The 20,497-nt window shown below is 35.9% G+C and overlaps 1 protein-coding gene across 2 annotated transcripts in view; it reads left to right on the forward strand.

The window, feature by feature from the left end:
* Window positions 1-20,497, forward strand: part of LOC136806799 (dynein axonemal heavy chain 8-like) — a 98,129-nt gene that overhangs the window by 43,168 nt on the left and 34,464 nt on the right. For both annotated transcript variants that reach the window (XR_010846612.1, XM_067063376.1), the window contains exons 36-60: window positions 205-491; window positions 957-1,151; window positions 1,342-1,476; window positions 2,037-2,198; window positions 2,949-3,195; window positions 3,436-3,581; window positions 3,930-4,025; window positions 4,321-4,464; window positions 5,214-5,448; window positions 5,793-5,935; window positions 6,405-6,539; window positions 6,702-6,824; window positions 12,098-12,311; window positions 12,567-12,673; window positions 12,839-13,125; window positions 13,727-13,796; window positions 14,167-14,289; window positions 15,670-15,800; window positions 16,409-16,562; window positions 16,939-17,103; window positions 17,542-17,768; window positions 18,059-18,281; window positions 19,297-19,398; window positions 19,880-19,954; window positions 20,231-20,398. Coding sequence is in view for 1 of the 2 variants with exons in the window: in XM_067063376.1 (XP_066919477.1) it covers window positions 205-491; window positions 957-1,151; window positions 1,342-1,476; window positions 2,037-2,198; window positions 2,949-3,195; window positions 3,436-3,581; window positions 3,930-4,025; window positions 4,321-4,464; window positions 5,214-5,448; window positions 5,793-5,935; window positions 6,405-6,539; window positions 6,702-6,824; window positions 12,098-12,311; window positions 12,567-12,673; window positions 12,839-13,125; window positions 13,727-13,796; window positions 14,167-14,289; window positions 15,670-15,800; window positions 16,409-16,562; window positions 16,939-17,103; window positions 17,542-17,768; window positions 18,059-18,281; window positions 19,297-19,398; window positions 19,880-19,954; window positions 20,231-20,398 (4,094 nt within the window). In the remaining variant the exon portion in view is untranslated. The remainder of the gene's footprint in view (window positions 1-204; window positions 492-956; window positions 1,152-1,341; window positions 1,477-2,036; window positions 2,199-2,948; window positions 3,196-3,435; window positions 3,582-3,929; window positions 4,026-4,320; window positions 4,465-5,213; window positions 5,449-5,792; window positions 5,936-6,404; window positions 6,540-6,701; window positions 6,825-12,097; window positions 12,312-12,566; window positions 12,674-12,838; window positions 13,126-13,726; window positions 13,797-14,166; window positions 14,290-15,669; window positions 15,801-16,408; window positions 16,563-16,938; window positions 17,104-17,541; window positions 17,769-18,058; window positions 18,282-19,296; window positions 19,399-19,879; window positions 19,955-20,230; window positions 20,399-20,497) is intronic.

A 20,497-nucleotide genomic window follows, 5' to 3' on the forward strand; every position in this document is an offset into this window, starting at 1 on the left:
AATTATTCCCTAAAATAGTTTTATCATCATGAAACTTTTTGCATACGAGGAAATGTAATTATGTTTTAAGCAGTATAAATCTGAATTTTGTTGATGAAAATTCCGTTAGATTTTGCAATATCTCTATTTCTCAAAAGCCAATTTAATTCTTATAGTCGAGTAATAACGGCCAAAAGTAATTTAAAATGTATTTCCTTTTTATAGAGACAACTAAGGATATGGGTAAAGCACTGGGTAAATATGTTGTGGTCTTCAACTGTTCTGATCAGATGGATTTCAGAGGTCTGGGTCGTATTTACAAAGGTTTGGCACAATGCGGTGCATGGGGTTGTTTCGATGAATTCAATCGTATCGAGTTACCTGTCCTGTCTGTAGCCGCTCAGCAGATTTATATTGTTTTGACTGCAAAGAAGGAACGAAAAGCAGAATTCATTTTCTCTGATGGTGACGTTGTTGAATTGAATTCTGAATTCGGTATCTTTTTGACTATGGTAAGTAATTTTTCTCCAATTTCCCCATTATGTGCATAAAATCCAGGTAGATTTTTTTCGGCATTTTAAGATTGTCCTATGTTTTAATGAACTTATGGTGTAAGCAGGCTACTAGAATCCCGGACCATTCCCTGACGAACCATTCCCCGACCGGGCAATTCGAACAATTCCCCGACAAAGTATTCCCCAAACGGACGATTCCCTGAGCGGACATTTCCCCGATTAATGAAGAACTGACAGGAGAAATCTCAGTTGTCTGCTCGGGGAATTAACCGGTCGGGGAATTGTCTGTCGGGGTATTGTCCGGATACCGGCTACTATTGATGTCTTTCTTTGTTCTTTTATGGAAATAATATTGATTGCTGGCATTATTTATACATTATTTATATGGAAACATTAACATTTACGGCCAACAGAAAAAAGGTTTTTTCCAACATTGAATCTAAATATAATTCATCTCCATAGAACCCTGGTTACGCTGGTCGTCAAGAATTGCCAGAAAATTTGAAAGTGCAGTTCCGAACAGTCGCTATGATGGTTCCTGATCGTCAAATTATCATGCGTGTCAAACTTGCTAGTTGTGGTTTCTTAGAAAACGTCCTCCTTGCACAGAAATTTTACACCTTGTATAAACTTTGTGAAGAACAATTGACTAAACAGGTAAAGCCTGGCTAATTTTTTATGAGCCCTCTATTTTCTTGCAGTACCCACAAGAAAAAATCTGTTTCCTTTTGGTACAAATCCTATTGAAGGTGACAACAAATATAAATTTTAAAGATTTCAACATCAATAGCTCTAAAGCCATGTCAATTTTCCGTCTTAAAAATGTTTTTGAAATTTTTTCCTATAGGTTCACTACGATTTCGGTTTACGTAACATTTTATCAGTTTTGCGAACATTGGGTGCAAACAAACGACAAAATCCGAACGACAGTGAGAGTACAACTGTCATGAGAATTCTTCGTGATATGAACTTGTCCAAATTGGTGAGTATTACCGGCGTTTTCTTGAGTTGATTCTACATGTCATTTATTTTTTCCTACTAAATAATCAACACTTAACTAGGGAAAAAGTTATTGGTCATTTTTCTCTCGGCATTCACGACGTAAACGTTTTTTAAAGGAAATACTTTTAAAAAACCGGGCGTTGCTACCAAATTTATTACTCAAATTTTAAAAATGATGGCAAGCGCCTGGTGTTCTTCGGGTGTTTCTGTATGAAAGATTAAGATATTCGTTTTCTGGGCGTGGAAGACATATCGAGAGGAGATGAATAAAAAGGATTAGACCTGTTTAGGAATAGGATTGGGTAGAAGAATTCGATTGAATAAAAAAGAAGACATTGCATAATTATAATTATTGACGAATGCGCTTTCGATTGTTTTGTTTTGAGAAGACGACCACAAACAGAGTGATAAAAAAATCGCGTGTTGGGATAGAGATAGGCTACAAACCTTGCCGCTATAATAAGGTTTTTACTGATCCAATATATATCGTAACCTATGTCGAGAACACCGTGTGACTAATAATATACTTTATTTCTACAGGTTGACGAAGATGAACCTTTGTTTTTGAGTTTGATTAACGATTTGTTCCCTGGTATTGTGCTGGAGAAAGCTGGTTATCCAACATTGGAAGGATTCATACGAAAGAATGTAGAAGAAAGTGGTTTGGTGTACCACGCACCATGGATCTTGAAACTTATACAGGTAGATGATTTCTCCACTGTTTGTCTTTTAGATAATAATACTGATACTGAAGAATTGAGTGTGAATGAATACCTTGATAGTTACAACGATACACCTGGCTTGGTTTTTCCAATCAAACAATAATCAATCAAAACCAAATTAATGGACTAGGATTTTGAATATTAATTCAAATATCTATCCATAATCAAGTTGTTTCTAATGATGGACTTTTCCAGAAAAAAACCATATACCCCCTGTTGAGGAGGTCCATCCCTCTGTGGCTGGAAATGCTGTAACCCCCTGGAATTCCAGGCAATTACAGGTTTAAACCCCTCTGGAATTCTGAATTTTAGTAGGATTTAAAAAGCTACCCCCATGGAATTCCAGTTATTTTTGACAGATTTCTATATCTCCCTATGAAATTCCGCCACATATAAAACCTTACCCCCTTGGAATGGAAATTGACCTCCGAAACAGCAGCATATACGGTTTTTTTCTGGAAAAGCCCATGATGATACTCGAACCAATAAATGAAAACAGTTTATCAGACAGGCAGGTCATTAAACGAACACTGACCACAAGTTTAACCAACAGAGAAAGACAAGTTACATCGTTATCATTGATACCTATAATATAGTAGTATTATCATAGGAAATCAGATTTCTAACTTTAATCAGATTGGGTGTGCTGGGAAAGAAAACTTTTCTCCAGGGTTTGTAAAGTTAACTGAACGAGAATCTAAAATTACATACTCTTTTTTATATTTTTAAGTTGTACGAAACCCAACGCGTCCGTCACGGTCTTATGTGTTTGGGTCCTAGTGGAGCTGGAAAAACAGTTTGCATCAATATGCTGATGAAGGCTATGGGTGATATGGGTGAACCACACAGAGAGTTGAGAATGAACCCTAAAGCTATTACCGCCCCTCAGATGTTTGGGCGTTTAGATGCTGCCACCAACGATTGGACTGATGGAATCTTTTCCACCTTATGGCGGAAAACTTTGAAGACGAAAGTCGGTAAGATGGTTTTTAATCCTAGTTTATTGAATTTGAAAATTGATTTCTGTTTTGTCATTTTTGAATTAAAATGAAAGATGACCATGTTATGCAAATTTAGAAAAGCAAAAGATTTTATCCATCCAAGACTTTATTCATCATTCTTTTTGTGCTGTAAAGCAGCCATCGTACAACGATATTCAAAATTTTAAAACATTGTTGTAAACTTTTACCTGTGATCTATTTCCTTTATTTCCTTAGGTGACAAAGTGTGGTTGATTCTTGATGGACCAGTCGATGCTATTTGGATTGAGAATCTGAACTCCGTCTTAGATGATAACAAAACGTTGACACTTGCCAATGGTGATCGTATCACTATGTCACCGCAATGTAAAATCTTGTTCGAGGTAAAGTCATTCTCACGATATTTACGTATACAAATAAAAATAAAACGTAACACATTTTTTCTTTAACGATATTTCGACCTCTTACGTGTCTTTTTCAAGTACGTACACAGATAGATTCACGAATTTTCAATATAAGCCCTTTAACTAGAAAAAAGACTCTAACTTCACCTTTATTGCTTTATACAGCGGATACTCCCCGATTCGAACTTCTATTATTCGAAAATTTCTGTAATTCGAACACGGTTCCTCTAGCTAGAAATTAGTGTAAAATGCTTCCTATAAATCGAAGAAAAATCTTAACGATAGAATTAGAGAGGGGCAACTGTAGATTTCTTCTGTTTCTTTTAGGTACATAACGTGGACAATGCGTCTCCTGCTACTGTTTCTCGTGTGGGTATGGTCTTCATGAGTTCCTCAATCCTTGACTGGAGACCTTATCTTGAGGTAAGACTTATCAAAACAAGCTGGTGTTTTTTTTTCGTACTCTAGGTGCACAATTTTCAAAAATATGTTCAGCTCTCTATCGATGGAGATGGTAGCGTTTTTATCTTTCTTTTTAACCGTACTTATAATACCGCTATTATAGTGACGCTGTGATTGCTAATTTTTTTGTCGAAGTGTAGATAATCGGTAATTTTTATCGAACTTATTTTCAGTTTAGCCTCTAATTATACTAGGAACTAGAAGCTCGTTTTCGGTTGACAGCAAGAAAACTCATTCATTTCGTTTTTAACTTTAGGGTTGGTTGCGTTCCACACGAGCTCCTCAAGAAGCTGAAGCTATCCAAATGGTGTTCGATAATGTATTCGATAGCTTACTTGCACTCATTTATCAACAACTCTCACCTAAAATGAATCTTCTGCAAATCAACGTCGTTAAACAGGTCAATTTTCTTTTTGAACCTACATTATCAAGTTATGAATGGTTTTGTCTTTCTAGATTAATTTATTACATTATCCATTAAATTTCCATACAGGGAGTTGGACGAACTTTTTCAAAGCAAAGAAAAATTCTTAGAGAATGTGTGGATACCCCCTGGAAAATGGCACAATTTGCAAAAGAATCCTTGGAAAAATACTTTAAAAGTGAGGGTGAACGAACTTAAATCGGGTCTTGTACCCCCTGGAAATTTTAGAATAACTTTTTACCCCCTGGAAAATAAATACTACTCCTTTATACCCCCTGGAATTCTTCTCCAATAACCCCCTGGTAAATGTTTGTCTACCCCCTGTAGGGATCGCCCCAGTGGATGTCAAAAAATACGAAGTTCACTGGGACAAAGCATTCTTGAAATCTAGTTGGTTGAATTGTAAACCCTTTTTGTTAAATTTCTATTGAAGTGCATGGAAATCAGACCTTATTTGGTCAATATGAGAAAGAAAATCCTAGTGTCGGGTAAATTATCTAGTAGATTGAGAAAATGTATATTTGGAAAGATCAATTTCTGTGGGACGGGTCCCATTAGGTCACAGATACAGGGGTGTCAACTTTCTTAGATGAACAACACACTAGAAAACATCTTTTAAGATATTTCACTGGAATCGAAAGTAAAACCCTGAAATCATCTTCTGATCGCCTGTTATCAGTGCCAAACTGTTAGTGACATTTCTTAAAAAAAATGTTTTTTTCTAGACTTGCGATCTACTTGCTGGTTTGATTCCCAACCGTGACGAGAATGGTCTCTTAGCAACAAGCCATCTCAACAAACTCATCGTATTTGCATTGATGTGGAGTGCTGGTGCTTTGCTTGAGTTGGATGATCGAGCCAAAATGGAAGAACATATGCGTTCATTGAAATGTCTCGATTTGCCACCTGTTCCTGCTGGTTCTAATGAGACCATTTTCGAATATGTCGTAAATGATAACGGTTTGTTCTTTTGAATTTTAATTGTGTTTTAAGTCTAGACGTTCATAGCATAGTACATAACTCTGGTTCTCATGCTTATCCATATCTAACTTTCGATTTTGGAAAATTACCCGGTACAAATTTTTTATATGCCAATAATCAACTCAATCTCTGTCAATTAACGTTAACCCTTCGAGCATTTTTTTTTGGGGGGGGGGAAAGATGCATGACTAGTTATTTTGTGTATTTTATAAGGTTAACGAACTTGTTTGAGTTGTGAGTTATGACAAAAAATAATTGGTTCTGGACTGAACTAAAACATCTTTTCCGTAGAACAATTATACATACAATGTCTCTTTAAACAGGTGATTGGGAACATTGGAGAAACCGCGTTCAAGAATACATCTACCCACCAGATTCTAAACCAGAATATTCGTCCATCCTTGTGCCCAATGTTGACAATGTCTGCACGGACTTTTTGACAAGTACCATTGCTAAACAAGGAAAGGTAAGGAGGACTACTTCTTTATAGCTTGACGAATAAGTATTGTTGCTTGACCCCTCTCCTCTTCTCCCGTGGAAACTTTAGAATTTGGTATCTTAAGACATATAGATTATTCAATTTTCTAGACCTTTTATTAAGGTGTCCTTTTCGTAATATATCTTTGACTTTGTGAAAGAATTGATATGAAGTGCTAACTAAGAAATGTATCAACGCAAAATGTATCTTAGCAATTTTTAGGAATTTTTGCTTTTTTCTGTAAATTGAACTGCTGAAATCTTCTTCAAAGATGACGAAAAATTGAAAAATAACGGCAATAAAAATTTCTAAATCACTACCTAACCATTGCAGTACGGTTTCAAGGAAATCCGAAATAAAACTTGACAGGCAAAAAAGTGATCAAAAATCGCGTGATCGGTCCTCTTTACCAACACCTCAGCAGTGCAACCTTCACAGTTGTCTTACTTTCTTCCAGGCTGTTTTGTTGATGGGAGAACAAGGAACAGCAAAGACGGTCATGGTGAAAGGTTTCATGGCCAAATATGATCCCGAAGTGCACATGGGAAAGTCATTCTCCTTCTCATCTGCCAGTACACCAGATCTTTTCCAGGTATCGTTGTTATCAAGTTTTAACATTGATATAATTCTTATATTATAATTTGGAGCTATATTTTTCCCTTTTTGGTGGACCATGAGTTAAAATCAGGAAGATGTGATACCTTTTTAGACACTTCTTTTCTTTTAACATTCGATCTTTGCTTTTCATTTACAGCGTACAGTTGAAAGTTATGTCGACAAGCGTGTTGGCACAACATATGGACCACCTGCGGGCCGTCGAATGACGGTTTTCATTGATGATATTAACATGCCTATCATCAATGAATGGGGTGATCAGGTATGTGCATCATTTTTTTGGAGTTTTTGTTTTCTTAGGGAAGCTGATTTAAATCAATGTTGTTAGAGTCATTAGGCCGGTAGGCTTACGGTTTGGTATACGGGCCAATCTCTCAAAAACCATAAAACTTTAAATATCACGTATTGCACCATTCTGTGGGTTATTATGATGTTTTTCATGTCTGAGCCGATTTTTTTGGAAAAAAATCCTGTTTGAATGATTATTTATAAGTCAATACTTCTCTCGGCCAGTTGGCGGACGCTCGGCTAGTTGGTGGGCGATTTTTAGAAAGGAAAAAATCCTAATTAACTTTGGCGAAGGGGTAAAATATTTAGCCGATAAGACTCTCTTAACTATTAGTCTTTACTTTCCCTCACGAAGCATACTTTTGTCAGAATCGAACTTTAGGTGAGATATGGTTATTTTTTTGAAGAAATTCTTTTCGTCCATTTTTTTCATCTTTCTGTTTATTTTCGTCACAAAGGGCGTTCTATGTAATGTCTTCATTTAAAGTGACGTCAGTGCGATAATTTGGTTTCAAACATTTGACGAAACCAGAATGGTCTCAATCTTTTTCTGGCGCGAAAGTCGTCCGCCAGGTAGCGCCTCATCATAAACGTCGACCTACCCCTACGTTTTGACTAGTAAAAGATTAACTATTGATTGCTGCAAATTGTTTTTTTTTTGCGTGATGGTACCTAAGATATTGTAGTTTAAGCAGTACATACTCATTTTCTCGATTTTATTTTAACTTTTCAATAAAGCTCTGTCTTTACATTTTTTTCAGAAAATCTCTTTCGACGTAAAATTGGCATTTTTTCAACCACCCCTGTGAAAATGTGTATTTTTCAAGTTTTACAGGCCGCTTAAATGCAATTTTTTGCAGATGATAGAATAAAAGGTTTTTAAAGGAGCGAAAGGATTTTTCTTTAAAATTTGAATTTTTATTTTTCTCTGGGTTTAAAGTCGCTCGTCCACCAACTAACCCCGTCCGCCAACCGGCCCACCTACTTTAATTAAAAAGAGAGGTGACTCAATAGTAAAGGCCGGCGCAAATGAATCCAACATCTGATCCAACATTATTGTTGGATCAAATGTTGGGTTCGTTTGCGCAAGTCGTAAAATTGCAACTTTTTAAGAAAGTTGTTGGAAATCATGTTGGATGAAGTTTGATCGCCGTCAAACATTTCACCCATCATTTTTTAATGAGATTGACGTCACTTTTATGTTGGTTTCAATGTTGGATGCATTTGCGTAATCATGTTGGATGAAAATGTTTGACGTTTTTGCGCAAATGACTTTTCATCCAACTTTTCGAATTTTTCCACGTGACTTTTCGTCCAACATTTCGTCCAACAATGAATTGGAAATGTTGGATTGAATGTTGGATTCATTTGCGCTGGCCTTAAGATGTGGACTCACTCATTTGTTATATCTATCCTTCATCCAAAACCTGTTTTTGATCTAGTACCGATAACAACAAAGAGTGCACAATCAATTTTGTGGAATGGAATACTAAGCGATAAATAGTTCCTCTATAAAATAATTTTCATGGATTTTGAAAAAAAAAGAGAAAATGAAGACGAAAATGAAAGTCTTGTCTTTCATTTCGGACTGTATAGAAGAAATCTTTGAGAAGAAATCTTTGAGAAAAAACATGGAAAGAGAACAAATAATGTTGCTTTTCATTAGCCTCAAACTCATAGCTTGGATGCAAGCAGGCTCACCAAAGTATAGATATGACGAACGTCAAATACTCTCATAAAAGATGCTCTTCAATATTCTATCATTCGATAAGCTTTCGTTTTTAATGAATAAAAGTCTCTTGAACCTTTAGTTGGTCCTATCTTTTGTTACTTGAGATACAAAACCCCTAGAATTCCGGGCACCTTTGGATTTTTACTTACCTCCTTTGAAAGACAGAAAAATTTCCTCTTTTAGGAAGAAATGTTGAAAATTCTCGGAAGAGTCTCCAGTAGTGCAGATAAAAGAACATCCCAACAAAATAATATAATCACGTTGTGGGCTGTATAAGCTAACCTTCTTCCTACTCAATCAAGAGAATATAAGATAGAACAACGGGGGCCTATTTTTAGGATTTTTCAGTTCATTTTTAAAAGATTAAGCAAATTCAGTCACGAAAAGATTGAGAAATTGACAGAAGATTTGTAGTACTGTGATAAATTACTGAATCTCTTAATCACACAACACTTTAATCGAAGAGAATTTGAATACAAAAGAAATGGAAAGAAGGCATCAAATATCGGCTATTATCGTCTATTTTATGTTCTGCTTGAAAGTAGTAGCAGCTAAGGAGAAAAATGAGATTCAACTTCTTGGCTTGTTTACTTCATCTAATTGTGATCCAGGTCACACATTCGAGTGTGAAAATGCCAAAAAAAACCAGTTCGAGTTGGGATTTGTCCAATGGTTAAACGAAGGTCATTTTTCTGTTTTGGTTTATACATGCTTTAAAGATGTACAAAACAATTCCAGGATGCTGGCTGACTTAGTGTTGCCACTCACCACAGACGAAAGAACTGATTATCATATTGAGCGTTGCGATAACAGGGATGGTGTCTGGAATAAAACCACCGAGAGAATCATCATCTTCAGCTTTCTATCTTTTGATTTGACCAGATTCTTGAGCTCTTTGATACTACCATTAGAATCAATTTTTCTGATAAGTGCTACAAACAAACCCATATACCCAGCCTATTATGAAGAAAATGCACGGTCGGTTTACAGTTATGAAGCAAGCTTTGGCGCTGAAATTCTTTTAGATTTTATGGAGCTTAAAGTTCAAATGAATTTAACCAACACGGCTTTTTTAAACCTTGGCAGGAGAAATCAAACAGCAAGAAATGTGTCTACAAAAGCACTTTGTGAGAATGATCCAACTGCAACGGAAATGTGCCTCTACATTGAAACAAACCCAACAGATTGTATTAAAGAACTCTTGGTTGATGTAAATAATGCAAGCGCAATCGAACAGTCATTAAGTTTAATGAGATCTAATGGAATATTCTTTTTCTTCTTGGCTGGGTATCAAATCTCATATAACAAATATACTGTGGAGGCTGAAATGCCGCAGCTTGCATCAAAGGATGGTACATTTCACGTTCCTATCATCCCAATATCAAGGAGTAAGGATTTAGGTCGAGATCCACTTGATAATACATTTCCTAGCTATCTGTCTGATAATGTTTTAATGAATTTCTATGGAGCTACGCCAATTAATCAACTGCTCAGACACGCCTTTAATCTCGTTCATGTTCTAGTGTATGAGATAACCGTAGACAATCAAGCTGTCAAGTTCTTGTTCGACGATTATCTGTTGAAAAATCATGAATTTAGAATGAAATTTATAAAACAAGGGATACCAGAGAACTTACTGACTTTCCAAAATATTAAACGAGCTTTAGAGATTCCATCTTTAAGAGAAAAGATTCAAGAAGCATTTGCGTCTCTTATGGACAGTGAATGGGGACTACTTGCTGTGTTTTCATATTTCAAAACCATTCATTATATTGATCATATCACATTAGACCAGTTGAAATTATATCCAATGAAAGACCCTACCCAAGCTATTACGCAGACTATACCATGTGATGACATGAAACCTTTTTGTAAGGCAGGCTATCAGCTAGTCCATTCATTCTACAAAGAACAACATTGGGCGCAAAGCTACGGTTGGAATTGCCAGCAATGTCAAGGATCGACTTATAAGCCAAGCGCAGGGAACGAGCAGAATTGTATGGTGTGTTTGTATCCAAATAAGGTCAACCATAATCGCACCAACTGCTATGACCCTCACAAGGAAATCAATCTTGATATTAAAGACCCAGTTTTGTTGGTGGTGCTCATTCCATCAGCGTTGATGACAATATTGACCATCTTCACCATGGTTGTATTCCTTATAAAGCGTGAAACACCAATTGTTAAACAAGCCAATCGAACAATGACTTCCATTCAGCTGTGCAGTCATTTATTGCTGTTTTTATTCCCAACACTACCCGTTTTCACCTCATTATCACGGACAGCCTGCGTTTTTGAGCAGATCTTTCTTGGGATGGCTTTCAGCCTCACCCTATCGATCAACATTTCAAAATCTCAAAAACTGTACATGATCATTACAAGTAAAACTTTGATGTCTAATACGGAAATTCTCATGACTAAAGCATCAGAATGGATTATTATATTGACTGCATTATTAATGAACGCTATTCTACAGCTTTGGTTCTTAATCAATGCACAGGTCACCATACAACAGAATTACTTTGACCAAACATTAACCAAAGAGTATTACTGTAGCAACGAAATCATGATTTATATTCAACTCTTCATTGCTGCTTTTCTTTCATTGTGTAACGGTATCCAAGGATTCCGTGCACGTAAATTGCCATCGCGATTCCAAGAAGCAAACCACGTTATTTATTCGTCTTTTATTTCAACGGTGGTTTTCATTGCAACCACGGCGACTTATTTTTCTCAGGAATCCATGGTGAACAGAAGCTTTATTGTTTTATTAGTGACAACAGTGTATAATACAACACACTTTGTCTTGTTGTACGGCTATAAACTCTTTATTATTGTGTTCAGACCTCACTTGAATACCAAAGAAGCTTTTAAAAAGAAACGTCTGGATAGAATTGGACACTAAGTGTTTTGTTGTTTGCATGCTGTGTATGTGTCTGTCGTAGGTTGTTAGCTACAAGAGAACGGCATTGCGTGGACACAGACTTATTTCATTGAGTATCTTAAGATTATAATGTAACATAATTTATGATAATTAATATTTCATTTAAGTGGTATTTAAGATGGCAAAAAAATTGATTGAAAATTGAAAAATTTGTCCAATCAACTTGAAATTTTGCAAGTGTACACCAAATATGAATTGGCACTATTGATGACGTCATCAAAACCTGATGACGTCATAATTTTTTGAAAATACCGAAAATAGGACTTAGGAAAGTAAGTAGTTTTTTTGCTCAAAATTTGTGAGGCAACACCACGTGACATGTTATCTTAAAACATAGAGGGTCAATTTTTTGCCACCTGCTGGTATCGTGTATTTTACAAACCGGCCCAAACTTGCTCGTTAAAGCTGGGCAACCTGGTGCAACGGGTGTAATCTACAATTTTGAAAATGATTCTAAGTCGCGAGGCGTTCTGAGAATTTCGCTGAATGTTCTAAAATAAAATAGACATTAATAGAGCAAAAAAACATGAAACACCTCTATTCAATGATCCATCGATTTTATTTCATTCAGATCACCAACGAGATCACACGGCAAACGATGGAGATGCGTGGTTTTTACAACCTTGACAAACCTGGTGAATTCACCAATATTGTTGATATCCAATTCGTTGGCGCCATGATTCATCCAGGCGGTGGAAGAAACGATATCCCGCAACGTTTAAAACGACAATTCTCAGTTTTCAATTGTACCCTTCCATCAAATGCTTCTATAGATAAAATCTTTGGTAAATTTATTTTTGTTCTTACTAAAGAGTGTCTCGTAGACTTTAGAATGAAGTATTACCCCCCCCCCTCATTAGGGCTCTCCTTAAAAGACATAACATTACCCACAATACACTTAACGTTCTGTTATTTCCCAGGCATTTTTGTATTATTGCGATATGAATTCAGCACCTTTAGCTTGGTTATAGTGTTGATCTTCTTGAAATTTAATCATAATCACGAATTTTTCTAGTACATTCTTTTGCTGATTATTATAGGTATCATTGGTTGCGGTTGGTTCTGTGTTGAACGATTTAATGACGAAATTGCTGAGACTGCAAAATTATTGGTTCCCTGCACTCGTATCCTATGGCAACGCACTAAGGTACCGTGATCGCTGTAAATTCAAATTGGTGCTCTAGAGCCAGACCACTTTTCTCTACATGATTTCTCAAATTTTCCGCCTTAATTCTCTTGAAATTCCATACAGAGAAAACCAACTTAATGGAAAATGCAATTTAAATCGTGTACAATCATTCCTATTCTTCAGATCAAAATGTTACCGACACCTGCTAAGTTTCACTACGTCTTCAATCTTCGTGACTTATCACGTATCTGGGAAGGGATGTTGAACGCCACACACGAAGGCCTATCATCACGTAAAGACATCTTAAACTTATGGAAACACGAATGCACGCGTGTCATCGCTGATCGCTTTACGAATCACGAAGATAAAGGGTGGTTCCACAAAGCCATCAAAACAGCATTGATAGATGAACTGGGACCTGAACTAGAATCTGAAGTTGACGATGAGCCCTTCTTTGTTGACTTTTTGAGGTAAATTAAACTTTTATTTAGTTCCCTCATTTCCAGAGTTTGTACACACTTTTTTTATAAGAATGTCGTTTTTTTTATTTCATGATGGATATTCTTATACTTTTTGGGTAAAATCATCCTTAAATATTCTTACAGCATTCTGTAAGTAAGAATATTTAACATTTAGTACATACGTCTCAAGCATAAAATGACATTTTTGTGAAAGGAGCGAGCCTTACTTGGGGATAATTCTGGATAATTACGGGGATATCTATTATTTACAGCTCATAGTCTGTTCCTCTAAAGAATCCTGCATTGTAACACGCATGCGTGATTTGTCATTCTTTAAACCATATGTAGTTAATTCCCGTGATAAACCATCAGGAATAAAATACGTAGCGGTGGTACTTTCGGCCGGGGTTTTGGACGGCGGAATTTGTCGTTCTTTTTCTCTATTTTTAGTAAATGCAGGATTTTTTAGATAAACCCTCTCTCGGAAAAGCCAGTGTACCCCTTTTGTTTACAACCGGGAATGATTCCGATCGAAATTTTCAAGCGAGACGTCACAGTGGTATCGTTTAAATGATAAGGATCGAGCCATTTTTATTTCTCCACTTTTTAGAGATCCACCAGAGCCGACTGGTGAAGAAGGGGAAGATGCGGACTTAGATGCTCCCAAAGTTTATGAACCGGTAAGTAATTTAGTTTTGTATAATGGTTGGTTCTTCATTAATTTCATTTCTTAAGTGTATGCTATGTAAGTAGAAAGAGAATCATTATCTTGTCAGAAGACTTGTCATTCAAATGGGAATAGATTGAAATAAAAGAACTTATATTAATTAATATAGATACTTTTTATCGAGGAAAATCTTAGTTCTCCCTGAAAAGGTACCTATTCCTGATATGGTAACAAGTCTGCTATAAAATAATGGGTATCATTTTCGCATCGGAAATTGTTCATCTATCTAATATGGTTAATCCAAGAAAAAAATCAAACAATAATAGCATAGAATGATTAATCGGATCAAAAATTAGATTTTTTATTGCATTTTTCACTCCAAGGTACCAACATTGGAATTCCTGTCTGAGAAGCTTGCTCAATACATGTCACAATACAACGAGATGGTTCGAGGTGGATCTTTAGATCTTGTCTTCTTTAAAGATGCTATGGTTCATTTAGTTAAGGTATGTCATTCGAAGATTATTTTTCATGAACCTTAGCGTATTGTCTTAAATAAGAAAAATCCTTATATCATTCTCTTGTCTCTAAGTTTCATCAATAGAACATATTTGTGTTTTTTTGCAACCCTGCATAATACTGGCGCAGGTGAAAACGGGTCTGAGAGGTGCGCCCCGTAACTTCCCTTCTCTGCACATTATCTTTAATATAGCCTGAAACGAGTTACCATGAAGGTTCTTATCATCATCAGCGGTTTTGCTTTGTTTTTGGTGGGCTGGCGAATGAAAAATTAAATCTGGCGATTTCTAGATTTTAGGCCGGCGAATTCTTAGCAAGCGCAGTGTATTGATTAGCGTAAATATGTACTTGAGGCGGTGAACCGAACTTTTTGAACAGTGAATCTTTTTTCGTGCCTTGGAGCGGCGAAATTCGCTGTTCGCCGGGCTTAAATAAGACCCCTTCATCATCGCATGCAAACACGGGATTTGAAGGTTTTGACGTATATTATACAAACAAGTTAAAAGTATCATTTGTCAGTCAGGGTATTTGCATTAAGCTTCTATAGATTTTCTATACTACATAGATATAGTACAATAAACTAATTTACGCTTGTAACAAATCGAGAACAAAATATTTTACCCTTTAGAAAATACATTATCTCCTTCAAAACGGGGTCTCCTTTGAAAGGGGTTTTGGATATTAAGTTAGTGATATGATTGTCAGTCATGCTCTATACTCATTCGATAGTTTTCAACCGATTCCAAATCAATTGCTTCATCAATGACGTCATTTTTCGACTCTTGAATCTCCTTTTCTTTCGTTTCCGGCAAAAATATATATATATGGCTATACCAGCCAGTAACCCTAAACTCTCCACTTGGTTGTGCTTCAAGATAACTCGAAAATTAATGTTACATTAACTTAACTCGAAAAATCTAGGTCCACCTTAAAAATTTGAGTTAACTTAACTCGACAGTTTAAGGTAACCGAGTTAATCGAGTTAACTTTAACTTCGAAGGCGTACCATAAAAATCTTAAAATCAAGTTAACTTTAACTCGAAGGCGTACCATAAAAATCCGAGTTAGCCGTAAATTATGACGTCACAAAAAGCTAGCCACCGTTTTTGTTTTCCATGATTTTGTCACAGAAAACTGGGACAAACTGAGACACAGAATCTCGCTAACCAAAACAGACCGACACACGGCAAGTTTTTTCAAAATGTAATGTGGGCGGGATGGCTAGGGGGCACTGCGTTGAATTTACATTAAATTTACTTCCTTTTCATTCCTCTTTTGATAGCGCTAGAATATATAACATTGAGCACTGTCCTAAGTTCCTAATTCTACTGAGGGAATGGATAAAATAACTGATCTTATTTTTCCAGGTGTCACGTATCATTCGAACAGCGCGTGGAAATGCACTTCTGGTTGGTGTCGGTGGTTCTGGTAAACAATCGATCACCAGACTGGCTTCCTTCATCGCTGGTTACAAAAATTTCCAGATCACACTCACCAGGTAAATCATCCAGATGAGATGGAGTTTTTATAAGATACTTTAATAATTGTTCATTTGAAGTAATAAAGCTGACGCGTTCTTTAGAAAAAGTAACAAAATTGTTTTATTATTGGTTAACGACCAACCAAATCAAATGAGGGCTTGTAAAAATTCCATCTCGTCCCAAATCATCCCATACTATGAAGTAACTTAAGAAATATTTGAATCTCATGAAACCATTTTCAAAATTTAAACGGGGGAGTTATTTTTTTATAAAGGTAATCAAGTGCGTATTTGAATGTGTCTTTTCTTAGCAAAACTCTGTCCCTAGTTAGTTTAATTTACTCAGAGTGAAATATTGTTGAAAATTGAACGACTCGATTTAAAATGTTAAAGTTTGTGCGTGTTTTTCCTTATTAAGAACACGACAACTGATTTTTTGTTATCAAAATCGCAGAATCGGATTTCGGAAATGCTGATTCTAAGCATCTTTTATGTCAATGGAAAAAACAACATTTTAAGCCTGAAAATCATGAAAAGCGAAGAACAACAGAGCCTCAGCAAAAAATCAATTGGTTCTTACCAAAAAGCATATATATATTCGACAACCCTCTTCTACTACATTCAAGGTCTTACAATCAGACGAATTTGATGGATGATCTGAAATATTTGTATCGTGTGGCAGGTGGTGAAGGGAAAGGCATCACCTTCATCTTCACTGATAATGAAATCAAAAGTGAAAGCTTCTTGGAATTCATTAACAACGTTCTCTCATCTGGTGAGGTGAGTCTTTTACTGCAAACCCTTACATCCTTCTGATGGAGATTTTAGGTTACTGGGATTATTCTCAAGAGAACTACGGATCTCGGATGTCTCCTACTTTTTATTGATGTCTTTAGTTTTATCTTGTGTTTTAAAATCTAGAAGAAAATGATTAAGTTCTGGTTTAGAAGTTGGCTGTCAATGCATTTTTCTCTTTTGACGTCAACGCGTCGACGCAAAGATTTTAACTACCAACTTTCTGACCACTTTCTGCATACTCTAACAGTTAGAATAGGGCAGAAAGTTGACCTTCTAAACAAGAGCTTAGATACTGCTGGTGGTTATAATGGTTATAAAATTTTATTGTGGTATAATTAATAATACTTTTACATCGTAGGTATCCAATCTGTTTGCTCGTGATGAATTGGACGAGATCACCAACGATTTAGTATCCGTTATGAAGAAAGAATTACCCAGAGTTCCACCAACACAAGATAATTTGTACAATTATTTCATCTCAAGAGCGAGAACCAATCTTCACGTCGTTTTGTGCTTCTCACCGGTAAGCTATGAATGATGCTTGGTTTAGTGATAATCCTTTTAGTAATACTTCCCCCGGCACTAGGGCTATAAGCTGCGAAAATAGTTGATGATTGAGTTTATCAGGCTCGAACTGCCATTGACACGATCTCAGATACAGGGGCATTTATTGTTATCTGTTCCTGGTAAACTTGTTTGGTGAACCTTTGAGTGTCGAACGAGTTGAAAGGTGTATCTCAGTAAAGCTACACATAATATCTTCTAGAATGGAGGCGTTTGTAAAGCTTGTTCATACAATAATCAGTAAAATTTATGAAATATTATTTTGGCAATTTACGTCATTTACGTTTAATTTTCAATCTTGAGAAATCAGATATGTTGCCAGATTTTCATTGGTACTGGATTGAGATGCCATCGATGAAACAAATGAACATATAAAACACATTTTCTTCATTTGTAGGTTGGAGATAAATTCCGTACCCGTGCTTTGAAATTTCCTGGTCTTATTTCTGGCTGTACGATGGATTGGTTCAGTAGATGGCCAAAAGATGCTTTGATAGCCGTCGCTGATTATTTCTTATCAAAATTCGATGTAGTGTGTACACCAGAGACTAAACATGCTGTAGTTGAAACTATGGGTATCATTCATGATGGTGTCGCTGAATCTTGTGTAGACTATTTTGAACGGTAAGTTGACAACGCAAGATTTTTTTCCCTTGAAGCGTCTTCCTGGATAGTTCTTTGCTTTGAAATTGTAAGGGTAAGGGTCACAAGCATCGTTTATTGCAATTTGTTCGTACCTCATGCAATGCTTAACCCGAAAGAGCAGAAAATGAACAGTTTTAACATCACAGTATAACTGGTCCTCGTTCGAGTATTTTACCAATGCCTTTCTTTCATTTGATACTCCGTAGTGTGGTTTGATATCGGGTATTTACTTCTTTTTTTCATCATATTTATCCTCAAATCTCTACTAGTTTCCGACGTCAAACTCACGTCACACCCAAATCCTACTTATCCTTTATTGATGGTTATAAAGACATTTACGGTTCCAAGAAAGGTGAAATTGGTGAACTGGCAGGCCGCATGAAAACTGGTCTTGATAAATTGATCGAGGCAACGGAATCTGTGGCTTTACTCGCTAAAGAACTGGTGGTCAAGGAGAAAGATTTGACTGTTGCTTCGGCTAAAGCTGACGAGGTAAGTTGTTGTACAAACTGACAGGATCACGAAACAGCCCTGTTCCTAGTCCCTCCGGCCACTCTATAACAAGTATCTATTTGTGTCAATCTTTTTTTTTATACAACACTGTCTCAGAGTGGGATGTAACTTGAGTGTATGGTACCGGGTGTCTCTGAAAAAACTTCCCCCTGTTTGATTCAATATTGCGAAAAAGTGAAAAAATACATTAGCTTGATTTTTTCTAAATCGTTTAGAGGAGGGTTTAACTTAAATTTTGGTATATATATCAAACTTTAAAATTGCTTCATTAGATCAAAAGTTCTGACAAAAAGAGTAAAAAAATTGTTTTCAAAAAGAGCGCAAAAAGACGAAAAAACAGGGTATCAAATTATACAAGAAAACGCTACTTTATTGACAGTAAAGTTTTACTTTTGAACTTCTGTGCATCTTTTTTGTTTTATTATTCGTTTTTAATGATTTTTATTGCCAATTTAGAGCTCCTTTTGGATTCATTAATAAGTTTAAACAAGCAACAAATTTTTATCAAAATTTTTCCAAAAGTTTCCAAAGCTTAGCGAGTGGAGTGGAGAAGAGAAAGTTTGAGTGTCTTTATTTCTAACAAAAGATTTGATACCCTGTTTTTTCGTCTTTTTTCGCTCTTTTTGAAAAAAGATTTTTTTTTGGTCTAATGAAGCAATTTTAAAGTTTGATATACCAAAGTTTAAGTTAAACCCTCCTCTAAACGATTTCGAAAAAATCAAGCTAATATATTTTTTCACTTTTTCGCAATTTTGAATCAAACAGGGGAAAGTTTTTCCAGAGACACCCGGTACTACTATCTTCTTACTAAGATGTTTCTTGCCCATTTTTCAATGGGGTCTTTAACTTGTATGCAAACCCTGAGCTGTTGAAAATATAAGAGCTGTTCTATTTTTTTTTGTAGAAGAAACCAAAATTGTTGCAGATTTCTGAGGAAGAAAATCGTTTTCAGAAATTCTTTTTAATTTGACTCATTTAATTTCTCATATTCTAGGTACTGAAAGAAGTAACGGTCAAGGCTCAAGCAGCCGAGAAAGTCAAAGCTTCTGTGCAAACAGTCAAAGACAAGGCACAAGCTATTGTCGAAGAAATTAATGTAAGTTTATTAATCAGATCAATTGGAGATTTTTGCATTGTTCGGTGAACAACATCAACCAGTGAACTTTTTTTTTAGTTGCATTGTTTGCAGCTGCGACTTTATGGTAGTAACTCCTACCTTAAATCGGATAAACTCTTATTAAACGAGTCCGTAAAATGCGAACACTGATAGGATTATGGATAACACATAACAACAAATTACACGGTCAAAGTAAACGTAGTGTAAACAAGTATTATGCTTTTATTTGCAATTTAAGTAAGATTGTTCAAAATTTAAGTCACATACCATATTACTTCAAATAAACGCCTTGGGCCTTTATTAAATCGTTTGTTTTTTTAGGAGGGGCATTTATTCGAAGGGTGCGTTTAGAAGAATGGGGCGTTTATTCGAAGTTATACGGTATCTGAATAAAGTCAAGTATAATAAAAATGTTCTCATACTCACCATGAGTATTCTTTATTTCATATTATAACTTCAGGCGGACAAAGTCATTGCAGAGGGAAAACTAGAAGCGGCTCGGCCTGCCTTAGAAGAAGCAGAAAAGGCTTTACAGGTATGATTTCCCCAATTTCCCCTGTTATAATAGACTAATAGTTTTCAAAAATTGATTCTCTATTTTTCAGGTACTGTCAATAATTATCTCTTGAGAGTCTTAGCTCCATATCAAAATTCTTGAAGTCACGACACAATAATACAATAAATTCATGGTAGCCAAAATGATACAGAAAGTTTTCCACATATTCTATACACCAAGTCAAATATTATAAGTCATCATTCCTCTAGATTTAGTAAGTAACACGAAATATCTAAACCCGTTGTTTCTTTGCAGACAATCAAACCAGCGCATATTTCGACTGTTCGTAAATTAGCCAAACCACCACATTTGATTATGAGAATTATGGATGCTGTTTTGCTTCTCTTCCGTCGCTCTTTGTTAACAGTTCAAGCCGACCCTGCTTTTCCTTGTCCTGTCCCTTCATGGGCTGAATCACTCAAGGTACAATATTTTATATTAACGATTTTATTATTATTGTGGAAAAGGTTCCTAAAAGATGGTCTACACACAACTCCCCTTGCATGTTTTCTTCAAACACTT

The sequence above is a fragment of the Clytia hemisphaerica genome, unplaced genomic scaffold (genome assembly GCF_902728285.1).
Source record: "Clytia hemisphaerica strain Z4C2 unplaced genomic scaffold, Clytia hemisphaerica genome assembly, whole genome shotgun sequence".
NCBI lineage: Eukaryota > Metazoa > Cnidaria > Hydrozoa > Leptothecata > Clytiidae > Clytia > Clytia hemisphaerica.